Source organism: Mytilus galloprovincialis, chromosome 10 (genome assembly GCF_965363235.1).
Source record: "Mytilus galloprovincialis chromosome 10, xbMytGall1.hap1.1, whole genome shotgun sequence".
In the NCBI taxonomy this organism is placed as follows: domain Eukaryota; kingdom Metazoa; phylum Mollusca; class Bivalvia; order Mytilida; family Mytilidae; genus Mytilus; species Mytilus galloprovincialis.
The window spans coordinates 81,993,943-82,012,304 of NC_134847.1; the positions used below are offsets into that span (position 1 = coordinate 81,993,943).

Here is an 18,362-nt window from a genome sequence, read left to right on the forward strand (position 1 = left end):
TAACATACGAATATTCTGTTCCTATTAAAATGCAAAAAGACACACAAATAAGTCCGCCTGGGTATACAGGTATTTCACGTAACATACGAATATTCTGATCCTATTAAAATGAAAAAGATGACGGTCAGTCCACACATAAGGTTGCACTATGAATCATATATATTTGAACTGTCATTGTTGATTTGGGAGGGGAATGTTTTTTCAAATACCAAATTCGAGTAATATATTTGTAATGAAATATTTTCTTCATCATAATTCAATGATTTCCCATTTCTGCCCGCTGATCGGTTAAATAAAAAGAACAGAAGGGGTAGTTATGCAAACATATAAAGAATGATGATAATAGCATTCAGCTACATTTATATACCAGTACTGTTTCTACCGGACATACGCATATACAAAAACATGGATTGTTTTTTCTTTTAATTAGTAGAAATAATCTTAGCCTTACAAAAAAACAGATTTCTTGTTTATGAACTTGTAATTCATAATCATAATTTTTCTTCATGATTATTAATTTTAAGTAATTCATTAATTCAGAAACTTGTTAATAAATTGTAAAGTCTGATCTATGATTGTTACTGATCTTTGTGCTTACTTGTAGGTAATGCCTTTCGAAAATGCAACGACAACGGTGATTGGGTAGATCCGGTGTATATAGAATGTGTTAATATGGTACTTCATGAAACATCAGAAACGGTAATGGTTGATTGATTTCGCCATTATACCTATTGCTAAGTTGTCAATTATTTTTTGTATCTTATGCATGTATTCTTTTTTATAACAGATACTTGAAGTATTACAAATATAAATCAACTCCCTTTTCACTTCAATTCTAATATAACAATAAGTAAAAGTCATATCGAAATCATCACCAACTGACTCATTGACACTTTTATACCATTATGTTTAACAAAATTATTGTATATAGTATTTATATTGAAGGTGAATACTCTTAGAAACATCACTGATCCTGTGAAGGTAGCAGAAGGTATAACTGGCGTACTGGATATTATAGATACTACTATAGGGAAAGAAAATCCTCCCACATCTGGAGATTTGAAACATACCACTACTATTCTGACTGATATTATTGACATAGGGACAGCGGCAAATGCGTCTGTGGATTCCGAGGTAAATTTTCCATCTTTTTCATCAGCCAAACGTATCATGAATGTAAATGTCATCTGAACAGGATTATCTACGTACATTTAGTACTGACTGAAAACCCGCGATTTGTTTGTATTTCAATATCAGTCTCATGACTAAAACGGACAAAGAATGTTTGATGAGGAAAGATGTCTCATCATGATGATGACATACATTTTTATTATCATCAAGTTTTCATTTAAAGTTTAAAGAATTTCACACCAATTATTGAATAGTAAAAACATAATCAATACAAAAATATGATATACTTAAGCCAAAACAGTACAAGATGCATTACGTGTACTAATGGTCGATAAAAGGTACAATAATCATGCAACCTAATATTGTGGAATTAAAAAGCTCATTAAGGAAATAAATATGACATAAATAAACAGTGGTATAAATCGTCCATATCTAACAACAAAATATTATAGATTAATTTGATATTTATCAAATTTCATTTCAGAAATTCGGAGATGTTCTAAATTCTGTTTTGGATACAGATAATAGCGGTAGCTGGAATGAAGTTAATTCGGAGGTAAAGTTTGTATCAGATGAGCAATTTCTTGTATGGTTTTTACTACATCTAAACGAAGCTTTTCTATTGCAAGCATTAGCCTCATTAAAAAAAATGACAAACGTATATATAAGCGTCTGGTCTTCAGGACGGATACATTCTACTTTGTTCTGAATATCTCTGTTTCAAATAAAGAACTCTTTGATACATTATCAAAGAGAAAGATACCAGAAGGACATACAAACCATAAATCGAAAACAAAACTGTCAACGTCATGGTTAATAAAGAAACAAGATAAACAGACAAATAGTAGTACTGTACAAAACATAAAATAGAAAAACTATAGTTTAACACAAACCACGGGGGTGATCTCAGGTTCTCTGGTAGGGGACACATATCCTGCTTCACATGTGGCACCAGTCATCACGATACCTGATATCTTGATGACTGACAACACATTTCCCACGTTAATAGGACGTGTTTTTCAATAATCAATTAGCACCCACATGGAAACCAGCTGTGCCTTTCCGCTTGCGAGTTGTTTCTTTATTTATATGAAACTGACTTCATTCACAAATATATCAGGAAGAAGGAAAAGAAGTTAGTTGTATCCTTCAACTTTATATTCATCTATATAGATGGTGTTCTCTCACTTTATGAATAAAAATTTGTTAACTATATTGAATGCATCTATGTCATCGAACATGAAATAAAGGATACAACAGACACAGTGAAGTTTGCCTCATGTCTTGACTTACATCTGGATATAGATAATGATGGTCGTTTAAAAACAGGATTTTATGACAAAATAGATGATTACTGCTTCTCGATTGTGAGCATTCCAAATAGTTACGTTGAATATTGAAATTTGGTTCTTCTTTTTGAAGATGACAATGACGAAATCAAACATTTTCCTTTTTTATCATAAATGATTTGAAATAGTTTATATTTTTTCATATTTCATTGAAAATGATATCATATAAATCATTACAGGACCAATCCGACGAAGGTGTATCAAAAATTATGGGAATAGTAGATAGTCTTGGTAGTCTTGTTCAAAAGAATTTACTACCTAATGAAACCATAATCATTAACAAAACAAACTTAGGTAAGCACACTGTCTAGCATACAGTCTGAACTACATGAATACAAGCAATGATACATATTACTACTATATAGGTAATGCATGTGAAACAAACCATAAACTGATAAAATGAAAATAATCCTGTATGCGCATACACATATCAGTAGTATTTTAATTTACGAAAACTCTTACTTTGCAAGATTAAATTGGATCATCAAAATATGAAAATGACACGTAATAATTATATTCGTCTAAGGTTTTTCTATATTTACCTACATCAGTCAAAACCGAATAATAGGAAGATATGTACTGCAGCTGTGCTATTTGAGCAGTCAAATTGCATTGACTGTATATTCATGTGTGATATACAGTCACTGACCGTATATCACCTTGTTTATGACGTTGACAATGTGTTTCCGTAGAGTTTTATTTATGACGTCAATAAAACATACAGGTTCGCGGCAATTTTACGTTGTCCGCTCACAATTAAAGAATGACAGTTTTTACCCTAAATACTTCATTTTGAACAGTTAAAAGAGTTGCAGTATATAAAGAATAACCATACATTGTCTCGAAATATCAATCTGTTATTTGTACTCGGCTCGAAACAGGTAGAAATGCTCGGCACAGCCTCGCTTTCTACCGGTTTCTAAGCCTTGTACAAATAACATTGATATTTCGAGACAATGTATGGTTATTCTATATACATATTCCGACGCCGATAACTTAAATGTCATTATATTGAGTCTTATTTTATGTTTTCAAACTAGAACGCTGAATTAAAGGTATCGAAGAAAGAATAAATGTATATACTTATGACGATAAACTGTCTATTTGGGTACTTATACAGTATAAAAGTAGTACAGTGTTCGTTATCTAAATGCTTATAGCGTGGTTATTAAAAACTAACAAAAAAAAAGTTTTTTTTTATTCTATATGATGAAATCAATTAAACGTTACTCATCAACAAAATGATTGGAATTTTATTTTTTAGTTATAGAGGTTTCAACATTAAAGAAGAACCTTACATTCCCGCCAGATTCAAATTCGATTTCAAAATTAATTCTTGCAAATCAACCATCTCTACAAGGTATATATAATTAAAACGAAATGTTTTTTTTCAACTTAATGTATTCTAAATAAACTATGAGAATATTTAAAAATACAAGAATGCATTTTGATTGAAAAGTAAATTTAGAAGATGAGTACATTGATAAATGTATATTCACAACTTTGAATTACACTTACTCTCTTAAAAATATGACTCGTACAAATTCATTAATGTTCTTCCGAAACTACTTTACATCGACAAATTGATTGAATCCATGAAAAAACAAGACAAAAACAAAACAAAAAGACAAAAACAAAAAACCCCTTGCTTGTCGCATGAAGTTTAATATTTGTCTTATGTCTATTGAATTTATATAGTATTATAAATAACGGGCAGCAGTGGCGGATCCAGAACTTTTCCTAAGGGGGGGCCTCTCCAGTCATGCTTCAGTGATTCCCTATATAATCAACCAAATTTTTCCCACGAAAGGGAGGGGCCCGGGCCCCCCAGGCCCCCTCTAGATCCGCCTATGGACAGGCACCATCATTGTGAATAAGTATTTCCTTCGTTGTCTTTCTTATAATTACTTTGCTTCTTATAATAACCACAAACAGCGAACTATGTCCAGTGCATGATGTTTTGTCGATATTGTCAACATCGCAATGTCAACTTTATAGTGTCGTTATTGTGATTACATTGTATCCTATCAATATGTTCTATACCTTTCCGTTTACATCGTTCACATCGTATACATTGGGATGTTGACAATATCGTGTCGACATCGTGTTTATATTGTATATATATAGAGTCTATAGCTTTCTGTTTACATCGTTCACATCGTATGCATCGCGATGTTGACAATAACGTGTCAACATCGTGTTTATATTGTATATATAGATATAAAGTCTATACTTTTCTGTTTACATCGTTCACATCGTATACATCGCGATGTTGACAATATTGTATCAACATCGGATTTATATTGTATATATAGAGTCTATACCTTTCTGTTTACATCGTTCACATCGTATACATCGCGATGTTGACAATATCGTGTCAACATCGTGTTTATATTGTATTTATATATATAAAGTCTATACCTTTCTGTTTACATCGTTCACATCGTATACATCGCGATGTTGACAATATTGTGTCAACATCGTGTTTATATTTTATATATACATATATATCTAAAGTCTATACCTTTCTGTTTACATCGTTCACGTCGTATACATCGCGATGTTGACAATATTGTGTCAACATCGTGTTTATATTGTATATATAGAGTTTATACCTTTCTGTTTACATCGTTCACATCGTATACATCGCGATGTTGACAATATCGTGTCAACATCGTGTTTATATTGTATTTATATATATATAAAGTCTATACCTTTCTGTTTACATCGTTCACATCGTATACATCGCGATGTTGACAATATCGTGTCAACATCGTGTTTATATTATATTTATATATATAAAGTCTATACCTTTTTGTTTACATCGTTCACATCGTATACATCGCGATGTTGACAATATTGTGTCAACATCGTGTTTATATTGTATATATAGTGTCTACACCTTTCTGTTTACATCGTTCACATCGTATACATCGTAATGTTAGCAATATAGTGTCAACGTCTTGTTGTTGTTGAATATACATTTTTTTTCGTTCTTTTTTTTTTTAAATAAGTTAACATGGTTAAGCAGTTAGTTATATAGTTAAAAAAAATCCATTTTTCATGTCGGCGTCTTTTATTGTTAACTATGCCATATAAACTTTGCTCAATGTTAAAGGCCATACGGTTATCTATAGATGTGCCAGTTAGTATGTATGTACTGGGAATTTTACTTATTTGCAATCATACCACTTCTTTTTTCTATATATACCTTTCTGTTTAAATTGTTCACATAACAATGCTAACAATATTGTGTCAAAATCGTGTTTATATTTTATATTGAGTCTATGGTACGTATATAAACATTAAACGCTATGTTAACGATGTCAACGATGTAAACAATATATAAGAGTTCAAACAATGTTAACGAAGTTGACTAGATATCGGTTTAATATTGTGTACATCGCGATGTTAACGTCGTCAACGATGTAAACAATATATAAGAGTTCAAACAATGTCAACGATGTTCACACGACATCGTGTTTACATTGTATACATCGCAATGTTAACGTTGTCAACGATGTAAACAATATATAAGGGATCAAACAATGTAAACGATGTTGACACGACATCGTGTTAACATTGTAAACATCGCGATGTTAACGATGTCAACGATGTAAACAATATATAAGAGTTCAAACAATGTCAACGATGTTGACACGACATCTTGTTTACATTGTATACATCGCAATGTTAACGATGTCAACGATGTAAACAGTATATAAGGGTTCAAACAATGTAAACGATGTTGACACAACATCGTTTTAACATTGTTTACATCGCGATGTCAACGATGTAAACAATATATAAGAGTTCAAACAGTGTCAACGATGTTGACACGACATCGTGTTTACATTGTATACATCGCAATGTTAACTATGTCAACGATGTAAACATAATATAAGGGTTCAAACAATGTAAACAATGCTGACACTATATCGTGTTAACATTGTAGATATTGCGATGTCGACAATATTGAATAAACATCCTTCACTGGACATGAATGGAAACAGCTCAGACTTTAAACTTAGAGAGGTAAAAGATTTGAAATTTAAATATACTAGTAGTTACAATTTTCGTCAATTTATTTGAGGTATTGATTACTGTACACTCATAATGTATTATATATTTTTTAGATACACTTTACACAGCTGCCCTCTACAGAACATTGTCCGGTATACTTCCAACAACACCAAATAGGTATGTAAATTACTTAACTTCTACTATATATATATTAAGTTAGGTAAATCCATTTATTTGTATTTATAAAACGTACTTTGTCATCGTTAACTAACAATAACTTCCTCATATAGAGTTAAATATATATATATTTGATGACTTTCTTCTATTGAAGGAATCACATTCAGTGGTTCTCGTTTAAGTAGTTTTGCATTTGTTATTTTGAGGCCTTTATAGCTGACTAGGGTGTATATATTTTACCAAGCCTATAGTTGTTAAAACCTGTGTCATTTGGTCACTGGTGGAGTGTTGTCTCATTGTCATATCTCATCTATTTTTTCGTACAGTGTATTTCTGCTTTTTTTTTTATTTTTGCTGCACCCATATGACATACCGCTTTAAGATTAATGGTTTTCCTTTACAATAAGTGTAAGCCATGTGGAAGCCATCTTATTTAACAACTTACCCATCCGGAGCATTTGAGATCAATCCCGGTTGGTTGAATTTTTGTTGATCAGTCATTTGGTTTGTATTACAATGTATGTAATTTTTAGATCGATGATTGTATTTCTGGGGATATTTTCAATGTATTGTCACATTGTCATTGATTTATGAGTTTATATATCCATTTGTTAGCTTGTCGTTCAATTTTATGAAATTTAATCTCTATCGAAATTCGAATCGGAACAATTTGAAAACGTTTTTTTAATCGCCAAAGGTTCTTTAAATGTTACCACAATAAGCAGTAGTTATCTAATAAAATATGACGGACGATTGATATTGTGAAATGTTGACAACAACACACTTACTTATTATATGCGTCCGAAGCGCTTTGAAAGATGTATAACGAACTCTGACTGAGCGATTCGGATCAACTCGAATATAGGTAGGCTTCTTTTTCTGCACATCGTTTTGGAGTCTTCGGACGCATATAATAAGTAAGTGTGTTGTTGTTTGTTTTAAATTTCTGTTTGCCTTAAAGATCTATTGTAAGCTGTGTTTCTACAATTAATGTCTTTTGAGTGATGCTCGAGGAAAAAATATTTTAAAATTTATTGATTTATAAACCAAAAAGGAAGAAAACGTTTACTATTGTTTCCATCGTGTTTTCTTAAGTTTATGAACAAATCGCTAATTATCAAAACTCATTACTATTTAAAAGGACGTTGGGTTATTGACTGTTTATTCCTATGCATATTTATACAATTGTTAGTTTGTCTGAACCGTTGAGGTTACAAAAAACATGTCTTAGCTTAAGAAATCAAGGCAAACATGTTTGTTTTAGATCAGTTGGTTCTGACGTGATTTCCGTATCTTTTGGCCAAGCTATTCACATCTTAACAGAAAATATTACAATCAGATTTGAGCAAAATAAAAAGGTAAATTGTACACTGACTTATTTTTAGTAGTATTGCATATATTTAAGTGAACAATAATTTTCACGTTTAAAGAGTTAAGTGATTGAAATAAATCATTACACACATATTGAATATCATATAGTAATTTGAAAGGATAATATTTAAAAACATAAACGTATAACTTCTTTTTTGTAAGAACGATGCGTGTTTCCATATATACCCTCATTATATTGTACAACCGAGACCTGATTTCTAGAAAGACAAATCTTTAAAAAGTAATGCAATACATTTACAAAACAAAGGCATAACAACATTAGTCCCAACTGTTAAAGGTTAACTTCCAAGGTCAATAGCACGGTTTAATTAAAATAGATTTTATCAATGTTCACGTGTTAGGAAAGCGTATAGCTGATATAACTTTTCCAATGCATTAAATTCATGCAATGTTTTACATAGAACAAAACACTGGTTTGTCGACGTACCTGGTATATTTCTGTTGAAAGTTTTTGCGATTCGTGAAGTTTTAGTTGTGTTTACCTTGACTTGTATCATGTAAATGGATTATATTTTGTTCGGTATCCGATGAATATTTCTAAGAAATAAAATACATCCAATGAAAAAAAGTTAAAGTCAAATGTGAGTTTGTCGATATCGTCTACTATATTCTATCCTTATGTAATTGCCAGTTTTATCATGAATTTTATTGTTATTTACATTATATTATTTTCCCGAACTACAGGTGCCATTCACAGATCCCAAGATATCATGTGGATATTGGAACTTCAGGTATATGTTTTAGTCATAGTAATAGCTGGTGTAATATTAGTTACATAGTGTGCTAGTGACCTAATACGGTATATATGGGGTCAGTAAATTCCATATGGGGTGAGAGCGAAGCTCGAATCCCCATATGGAATTTACTGACCCCATATATACCGTATTACATCACTAGCACACTATGTAACGAATTTATCTTACCGACTATCTTAATTTAGACTAGTGACCTATCAAAATGAGCAAGTCGTCAATACAGTTAGCATTAACATCATTTAGAAACTACTTCCTATGATCCTACAAAAACAGATGCCAACAATGACAACTTGTCAGATTTAAATGTGTTTTATGAATTTATTTCACTTTATCATCACTTTCTTCGTCTGTCGAAATCCTTAAGATTTTTTCTCAGTACTGTTTTGTTTTTCTTAAGGGACGTAACACCACTACTAACCGTTTATGAAATACGCCCCGCCTCCTTATTACCTTATATGGAATATAAAGGGACGTAACTCCACTACTAACCGTGTATGAAATAAGCCCCGCCTCCCAACTAACCTAATATTAAATATACACGGTTTCCACGAGGACGCTTTTAACAAATCATATTCCTAGAAATGTATAGGAGGTATGATAATGTACTGTATTGCCATTGTCCAACCGTTATTATCGTTACCATTATATCAGCTCCTGTCTAAAGATGTACCTGGATATCTCGTATTATACCTTTTAAGTCTATGCATTAAACTGATTTTCAGATCTGTAATTCTTTAAGACAACGCTATATGTATGATATTGTACTTTTTATTTCAATCTAACATGACAATTTTGTAATTATTCCTGTCTTCTAAATTATAAAATGATGTAAACGATATCTGAGTAATAATTTTATCTGGTTGAACTGTATCGCGTTGTCGATCTTCAAATGACCCGGATAGTCATGTTTCTGTTTGAAAATTATTAACTGAATTTAATTTTGATCTTGAAATCTTTATGAAGATTGAAAAATAAATAAAATAATTTACACGGACATTGTTTTGTTTTTAACCTTTTCAAGATTTTTTTAACAATGATCTGAACTTTCATCATTTCTCGATTTAAATGTTGCTACTATTTCAGTGCTAGAAGTTGGGCTAATAGTGGATGTTATCTCAAACAGACTGAATCTAATGTGTCTACATGCACATGCAATCATTTAACAAATTTTGCTATATTGATGAGTCCTAGCGATTTTGAAGTTGTAAGTTTTATTTACTTTACATGCGCATACACAAACTTGTGTGTTCATGAAAAAACCTGTTGACGACTAAGAATTTCTTATATTATTCTAATGAAAAAACACTGATACATTTCCTGCATCCAAAGCGATTTTTTAGATCTACAAAAAAATATATTTATTAGGTTTGTTTGAAATTTCTGTTTAGGAAACCAGAACGAAGGAAACTTTTGATTTTCAAGTACGGTATCTGGTAGGCAGGTGTAGCATGTTCTTTGTGAACTTTTGCTCTTGCACCTCGTTTTGGGGTTTTCGCCTTTCAGCTGTATTGATTCTAACACCAGTGTCCTTTGTTGATAAATCGAATTTTGCGGACTTAATTATCAACCAGGGTTGCGTTCAACATTGTATCGGCTACATAGTGCTACGTAGATTTATAACTATTGAACTGTAGCTAGCCCATCTGCTACATATATATATATATATGTAGGCTAGCTACTCGTTTAGAAGCACAAAGATATGTAGCTGCTACGATATTGAACGCAACCCTGGTATCATTTATACCATGGATAAGTTAAAACGCGAAGTGTTGCTTTCAAAATCCTAATATACCTGTGTCATTATTTAGTTTTAAGCAATGTTTAATATATTATTTTATTCTCAAAACATTGTATGAACCTTAAAGAAAACATAGATATTTTCATTCAATAAATAAGAAACATATTATTCGGAGGTATTCTGGAGGTAAGATTTTAAAAAGACAGAATAATACACGTGTATTGTGTCAGAATACACTGTAGAAAGGAATTGTTATGCAGATAAATGTCTGCACAAAACAAAATTGTGTTTACGATAAAAGAACAAAAAAAATAGAGAGCAATGCAACATCCTTTCCAAAGCCTAATTACATGGGCTTCGGCTGTTGTCTGCTTTATGGTCGGGTTGTTGTCTCTTTGATATATTCCCCATTTCCATTCTCAATTTTATGTACATTTTAGACAGACCTACACCAGATAGCCTTAGAAATTATCACGTTTATTGGTTGTGGACTATCAATATTAGGGTGTACTCTTACCCTTATTACTTACTACATATTCTGGAGGTGAGATATTAAAAAGACAGAATAATACACGCGTATTGTATCAGAATACACAATAGAAAGGAATTGTTATTCAGACAAATGTGTGCACAAATAAAAAAAAAAAGCAGTTTAAGAAAAGAAAAAAAACGGACATTAACTAACTAGACAGTAATACAACACCATTACAGAAAGCTTAAAAGTGAAGCAAAAGGTCTTCTAAAAAGATTCCTTGCTATACTACAATTGAAAAATGTTAATTTGTCACATACTTCATAGAACATTGATATCCTTTCAAATAGAAATAACACTCTATGAAATCGGTGCGTCCGAAACTCTGGTGTGGATTAATCTGCATTATGAGTGCTCCAATAATTTGATTCCGGAGTTGCAGTATGGTTTGACCAAATTAATCCATCTAATCTGATTTTTAACTCCGTAAGGCAAATACATGAAACTCGTTATATACAACGTTAACATAACAATTAATGTGCATGCAAAACAAGAATACGTTTATACATGTTATATATGATAATACAATTTGGTAAAATTACATTATAATCATCTGTCAAGGGTTCTTAGTTTTTACCTATTTTATCTATTATATACATTTTGTAGTAGTCGATAAAATGATGCAGACATTTGATTTTTTCGATAGAATTTAATGTTCCGTCTAAATGTATGCGTCTCTTGTGGAGATTTGTCTCATTGGCAATCAAACAACATCTTATTTTTTATACATGTATTTTCTTTGATTATACTTTATAGTTGTGATAGCTGAATATGTACGCACTATTTTAGGTATGTTAAAAATGAATGGACTGTTATTTTATCGAATATGTGTGTTGTATTGATCATTGGATATTCTGTGTTCTTAAGTTCTACAACCGTCACAGACAATGATGTGAGTATTGTTACAATTATAATGATAAATATGGTAACATGTAGTTCATATATTCCACATGTTCCAATATCAGTCATATTAGCTTATAGGGTAATTACATACTAGTAATCGGTTCCAATGTTAACAGCTCCAGATACGCATTTCGATAATCAATTTCTCTTCAGTGAGACCAACATATTTGCAAATTCAAAGCTTATTGAAAAGATGAAGAGCTTTAAAAAAAAAAAGGTCAATAAAGTATAGCCATAGCAAGGCCAGGAATCAGAGCTTTGCATGAGGGACATACATTCCTATATTTTAATTATTTTTTTAAGTTTTGTAACAGAAAATTTCAATAACACAATATCCGTAAACAGGCCTAGTAATTGAAACAGAGTATCGTGTCCTGCAATGGACAGGCATGCCGAGAAACAGTAAAATACGTTAACAAAGATCATATCAAACTCCCATTAAGAACTGTCTTATAAATACTGCCTTAGAACAGCAAAATTATTGTATTTTAAATTTTTAAGTTAACGTTCACAGATAAATTTTTCATATCTGTTTCAGATTGCTTGTATTATAGTAACAGCTGTTCTACATTACGTGTTTTTGGTTGTATTCTTTCTCATGTTATGTGAAGGAATATCAGTAGCTAGATCTGTGACCGTTGTTTTCAAGAGAAAATCTGAAGTACGCTTTTATTTACCATTTGCTTGGGGTAAGAATATACTTTTTTGACATTTTTGCTTACTTGTTGTATAAAAAATAGCTGACTAGTACATAATTAATTTAAAAGGTGATTGTTGTAAAAAGACACTATGTTCCATTTAAAAGTTTACCAAATGTAAAAAATAAAGGAATACAATTGAGAATGGAAATGGGGAATGTGTCAAAGAGACAACAACCCGACCAAATAAAAAACCACAGCAACCAACAGGTCTTCAATGTAGCGAGAAATTCCCGCACCCGGAGGCGTCCTTCAGCTGGCCCCTAAACAAATATATACTAGTCCAGTGATAATGAACGCCATACTAATTTCCAAATTGTACACAAGAAACTAAAATTAAAATAATACAAGACCAACAAAGGCCAGAGGCTCCTGACTTGGGCGGGGTTAAACATGTTTGTGAGATCTCCCCCCTCCCCCTATACCTCTAACCAATGTAGAAAAGTAAAAGGAAGCCGAAACTATAACTTATAATATTGGTAATTAACATAAATGATTTAAAAAAAAAACCAATATACTGAATGGGCAATCTTTCTTAATAAACCAAAGTAAGACCGAGAAAAAAAATGTAAGAATTAAAAGACGACTAAAACTAGGAAAGATGAACTGCATATATGCAGCTATTTGAAGGTTGCTTCGTCAAAATTGAAAGTAAGAAATTGGAAAGTTAAAATCCCAATTTTTGTCGTAAAGCTGCAGCGACTCCATAGCCAATTTGTAGATGCGAGTCAATATATGAATTCTGATTAATTGTGTATTTGATATATTCAAAGTTTGATCAAATCAATGTTATCCCCACTTTAAAACAATATAGGTTCGATTCAACTATTTCTATCCATGTATGTAAAGAATTGATTTAAAGAAAAATATCATATGCATACAAATAATACAGTAGGCAGTAACACATTTTGTTTTCTTCAGGCGTTCCGTTGGTGATTGTAGGAATAACTCTCGGAGTAACGCGCCTTAAAGGATATCATTCCGAAAAATAGTATGTATAAATTAGTATGAATAAGAATAAAAAATGAAAAGTGTTTTATAGTTGATCTATTTAACAGCCTGTGTTTTACAAACTTTAACTTCAAACAATAAAAATCGTTTGTTATTCAATGGTTTGATATAGTCGTGTTTACATCATGTTTCTTTGTTGTTTAGTTAACCAGGATTTAGAATTTATATGTTTTGATTTAATGTTGATCACATGAATCAGCAATATAGTTAAAAACATGTGTTTGACTTGATTAGAATTGAATCGTCAATTTAAGATTAACTTTAAGCTATATATTTACACTGGTCAAATTCTGCTTTTAGAAATGAAAAAACAATCAGTTATCTCAACACTGGAAGTTAACCAATCAAATACTTCCCTTATATAACCAGTGTACAAGCTTAAGTAAACATGTAACCATAAGTTTACAAAATATTCTATAGAAACCTCAAATAAAAAAAATAATGGTGCATTGAAATACCCAAGACATATGTTTATAAAAACAGAAATGTTTTACTACAATACAATGTAGGATTAATTACCTACAACTGTAAATTTCAAGGGAATATTTTTTCGACCTATTTTCGTATTCAACCGGATGTGACGTTCCATGAGTCGGTGGTATTACACCTAAATACAATTACAATACACACAAATAATATGAGATATATAATATTTCAAATCAACTCAGATAAATGTTTGATTTTAAATGAAAATCGAAAGGAACTACACACACACACACACTTACGAAAAAAACAAAAAACAAATACAGTTGTGTTTGTTTTGTTTGATAATTTATTTCTGACGTATATATGTACTCTACTTCCTATTACTCCGTGTACAGTTTCGAAAAATATATCTACAGAAATGAACATACATTTACAATTCCTTTTCAAGTGAACACAATTAAATTGGTTTTTTTTTTCAAAGAGTCTTAAAGTGTCTCTATTTGATTTTTGTATTATATGTTTACAGTTGCTGGCTTAGCACAAATAATTTTGTATTTATGGCCTTTGTTGGACCTGCTTTACTTATTATACTGGTAAGTTTATTTACAGATTCTGTAAAACAGTAGTCTGTTCCTGAATCGGTACAGTCTTTTTCAATAGCAAACAGTGGGTTAAACATAGTTCATAGCTATTCAAACCCCCAACATTTATAACAGTTGGTCAGTTATAATGTACAATTCCATCAAAATCATAGTACCTCACATCCATTTGCAAATGTTTACGGGTCGAATTAAATAAACCCTTGAATTTAAAAAATTGTAGGAAATCAATTTTACATTTCGTTGCAGTAACGAATTTCTGAGTCATAAACATAGACATATACCACTGATGCTTTAATCAATTTATAAATGAAATAATACCTAGCTGAGAGGGTGACAGAGCGATTGGTACCCCTCGAAAAATCATTGTCAACCTTGGCTTTCTATAGTACTGGATAGGATAAAACTAGACTAATGCCAACTATTTCTTTATTTAACCCTTAGAGTGTCACGGTGCTTTTTTGGTAAAGTACCGTGGAGTGCCAAAGGGAAAGGCCCTGGATTTGAAATTGTGCATAGTTCTTGAAACATTTAAATTGAACAAAGACTAAAAGGGGAAAACTATTCAGTTGAAGATGATCGTAAAATTGACAAAAGACGCAAACAAAAACTGTTTTTTTGTAATTCACGGCTTTTTTTTTCTCATATCGTAACCACAATCCCGTCCTCTGTATCTTAACGTTTTCATGTCGACTTGGTATTTTTTGCCTTGTTTTGCCTTTTTCCGCTTGCTCATTGTATTTCCTATTTGTATAGGCTGCTGAATTTTAAAAGTGCGCTTGGTATCTCTAGATAGAAACATCTGTAATATTTTGTGTTTGACATAATTATTTCGTCCCAAGGCCATTTTTCTTTGAAAGAATGACTTACTAGTAATCAACAAATTATCATCTATCATAATTTTGTTGATATATATTCCCTGATTGTAGATTAATATAGGAATAATACATGTTGTATTAAAAGCTATCTATTCTACAAATGCTATGATGAACGAAAGATTAAAGAAAAAAGTCAGGTTTGTATTTAGTGTAGGCTAAGTCTGTTTCAAGTAAATAAGTCTAATTATAGCATGATAGATATTTTCCTTTGTGCAGATATAAGAAGATGTTGTATTCTTGGCAATGAGACAACTCTGCATCGGAGTCACAATTTGAGAAACAAAGCCACTATAGGTCAAAGTAATGTATTTAACACGGAGCATTGGCTCACACCGAACAGTAAGCTGTAAATGGCCCCAAACAATGACTAGTGTAGAACCATTCAAACAGGAAAATCAACGATCTAATCTATATAAAAACTGAGACACGAGAAACACTTATGAACCACATCAACAAACGACTACTACTAAACATCAGAAATATCTATGGTTTGCACAGCCTTGTTCTATCCTGTTTTTATTTTTATTTTTTTTAATTATTGTATTTGATGATAAAATATTGAAATGTTGCAAAACTAAAATGAAGGTAATCGAAGTTCCTTAATCATTGATTAGTGTTAGTGTAACATTGTGTAAAAATGTGATTTCGAAGAGACAAATCAAGATAAAAAAAAATAACAGCTGCACCAAGAGTACCTGTTGCAATAATTAAATTGGCTATTGAGCAAGTATTTAATTCGAATATCTTTTTGAAAAACATGCACGAGAATGTTCCTATTCAGCCATATGCATGTTGTGTCAGCTATGTCTGTTAAAAGTTCTATAAAGAGTCGAGCCGAGAATTTTAAAAATCAAAAGATATTCTACATGCACCAATACCAACAAAAGTGTTCAGTTTACAAAAACAGTTATCTAAGCTCAATTTAGCTAGTACATGCCATTTTAAAGTACGATGTGACAACAAAAGAAAGCGTTCTTAAGTCAATCCTAATGTCGTTGTAACATTACATGCGTATCAGGGCTATCGTTTTAACGGACGAATGGAAAGACAGGCGACAAAATGCACGGGTGGACATTTTTATGCCATAATACATCTTGACGTTGGACGTAAAAACTGATGGCATCGCGTGAACTCTAATGGGACCGAGACTTAGTGTGTGACTTGATAAGTGCGTCATCAAAGATCAACTACTATATATAGTAGTTCTATAGGTAAAGATGTATTTATTGTTTATAGAGCGGGTGTTAAATGTATGGCTGTATTAATACCAGTATTAGGACTATCATGGTTATTTGGAATTCTGGCATATAATGAAGATACAATCATATTTCAGTATTTATTTGGTATTTCTACTTCCCTCCAGGTATATATTCATATATAATTATTTATATTACTAAATATTAAGTTGCTCTTTAAATGCAGTAATTACGAATTAACGATTTATAAAAAATAATATATATTAACTTTAAAAAGTAATAAACGCAGAATTTTGAAATAACGTTTTCAAAGCACAGCAGCTAGTTTGGTTCAACTTAAAAGGGAGGCAGATAATACCAAAATGATATTCAAACTTATATGGATCAACACAGCGAAAAAACGACTAAAACGTTAAAAATATATAAAAAAAAAATCTGATATACAATCGTCTTGCTAATTCAAAAACGAAATTAGGAAAAGAGTCATTACTCTTTAACACGCGACTTCCTGTATGCAGGGTGACATGCATAGCTGCAGTTTCTGAGGGTTATTTAATTTGTTGGCATGTAATTTTAAAAACATTAAGAGTACCATTTATTTTGGTACTCGATCTGCATTTAAATAGGCAATACAATCTGATCAATTTGACTTATCTGTTTTTAAGTCTTTTTGTTGCTTTAATATATTTTCAGGGATTTATTATATTTATAAGAGAAGCAGTTTCAAATAAAAAGGTGAGTTCAGAAGAATTATGTATTGAAAACGTTTCATATTGACGACTTGTTGATTCTACACCATCCAGTAAGAATTAACTGCGCCATATGCGATATCAACACCGTATGTCTCTTCAGTTAAATTCGAGACAAAACAATTGAAAACAAATTTGAAAAGGGACACTTAATAGCAACTTACAAATTCTACTATATCAAGCAACCGTTAAACTTTAAACCAAACAAATGCCATATTCCTCACCTGAAGCAGGTATTTCCGAAAAATGGTGGGTTAATATAAAAAAAAAAGGAGATGTGGTATGATTGCGTATGAGACAACTAGCCATCAAAATCTGAATTGAGTAAATTCAAACAATTAAAGGCAACCATACGGCCTTCAACAATGAGAAAACATCATACGGTATTGTCAGCTAAAAAAAGAATCGACATGAAAAATTTTAAACAGTTAAATTGAGAAAACTAACGGCCTAGATTATAACAAATCAATTTAGGTAACAAATTCAAAAGATATGAACCAACAAAGCCACCGAACTAACTCATGGATTGGTACATGCAATCAAATAATGTGTCGTAGTTAAACAGGTTTGTGAGCACTGAGCCCTCCTCCTAACCTAAAATATTGGTGTAACAGTACAATATAAGATCGTATATCTTTAAGTACTTGCAGTTATATCTCCTTTCCTTTTAAGGTTTGATCGTTTATTGAAAAGTAATACATTTTTTTTTTATGACAACATAGTTCATACACCCTTCTTTGTTTCATAATTCATGAAAAAACTGAAAGAGGACATATAATCTTACTTATTCATTCAGTGTTTTATT

The 18,362-nt window shown here is 31.4% G+C and overlaps 1 protein-coding gene across 1 annotated transcript in view; it reads left to right on the top strand.

The window, feature by feature from the left end:
- Window positions 1–18,362, top strand: part of LOC143049596 (uncharacterized) — a 33,207-nt gene that overhangs the window by 7,747 nt on the left and 7,098 nt on the right. Inside the window, exons 5-21 of the mRNA XM_076223196.1 lie at window positions 605–699; window positions 946–1,134; window positions 1,616–1,687; window positions 2,660–2,774; window positions 3,745–3,840; window positions 6,617–6,680; window positions 7,945–8,038; window positions 8,757–8,803; window positions 9,911–10,031; window positions 11,006–11,109; window positions 11,887–11,989; window positions 12,539–12,689; window positions 13,620–13,689; window positions 14,662–14,728; window positions 15,664–15,749; window positions 16,849–16,975; window positions 17,502–17,543. Of these exons, the coding sequence (XP_076079311.1) occupies window positions 605–699; window positions 946–1,134; window positions 1,616–1,687; window positions 2,660–2,774; window positions 3,745–3,840; window positions 6,617–6,680; window positions 7,945–8,038; window positions 8,757–8,803; window positions 9,911–10,031; window positions 11,006–11,109; window positions 11,887–11,989; window positions 12,539–12,689; window positions 13,620–13,689; window positions 14,662–14,728; window positions 15,664–15,749; window positions 16,849–16,975; window positions 17,502–17,543 (1,643 nt within the window). The remainder of the gene's footprint in view (window positions 1–604; window positions 700–945; window positions 1,135–1,615; window positions 1,688–2,659; window positions 2,775–3,744; window positions 3,841–6,616; window positions 6,681–7,944; window positions 8,039–8,756; window positions 8,804–9,910; window positions 10,032–11,005; window positions 11,110–11,886; window positions 11,990–12,538; window positions 12,690–13,619; window positions 13,690–14,661; window positions 14,729–15,663; window positions 15,750–16,848; window positions 16,976–17,501; window positions 17,544–18,362) is intronic.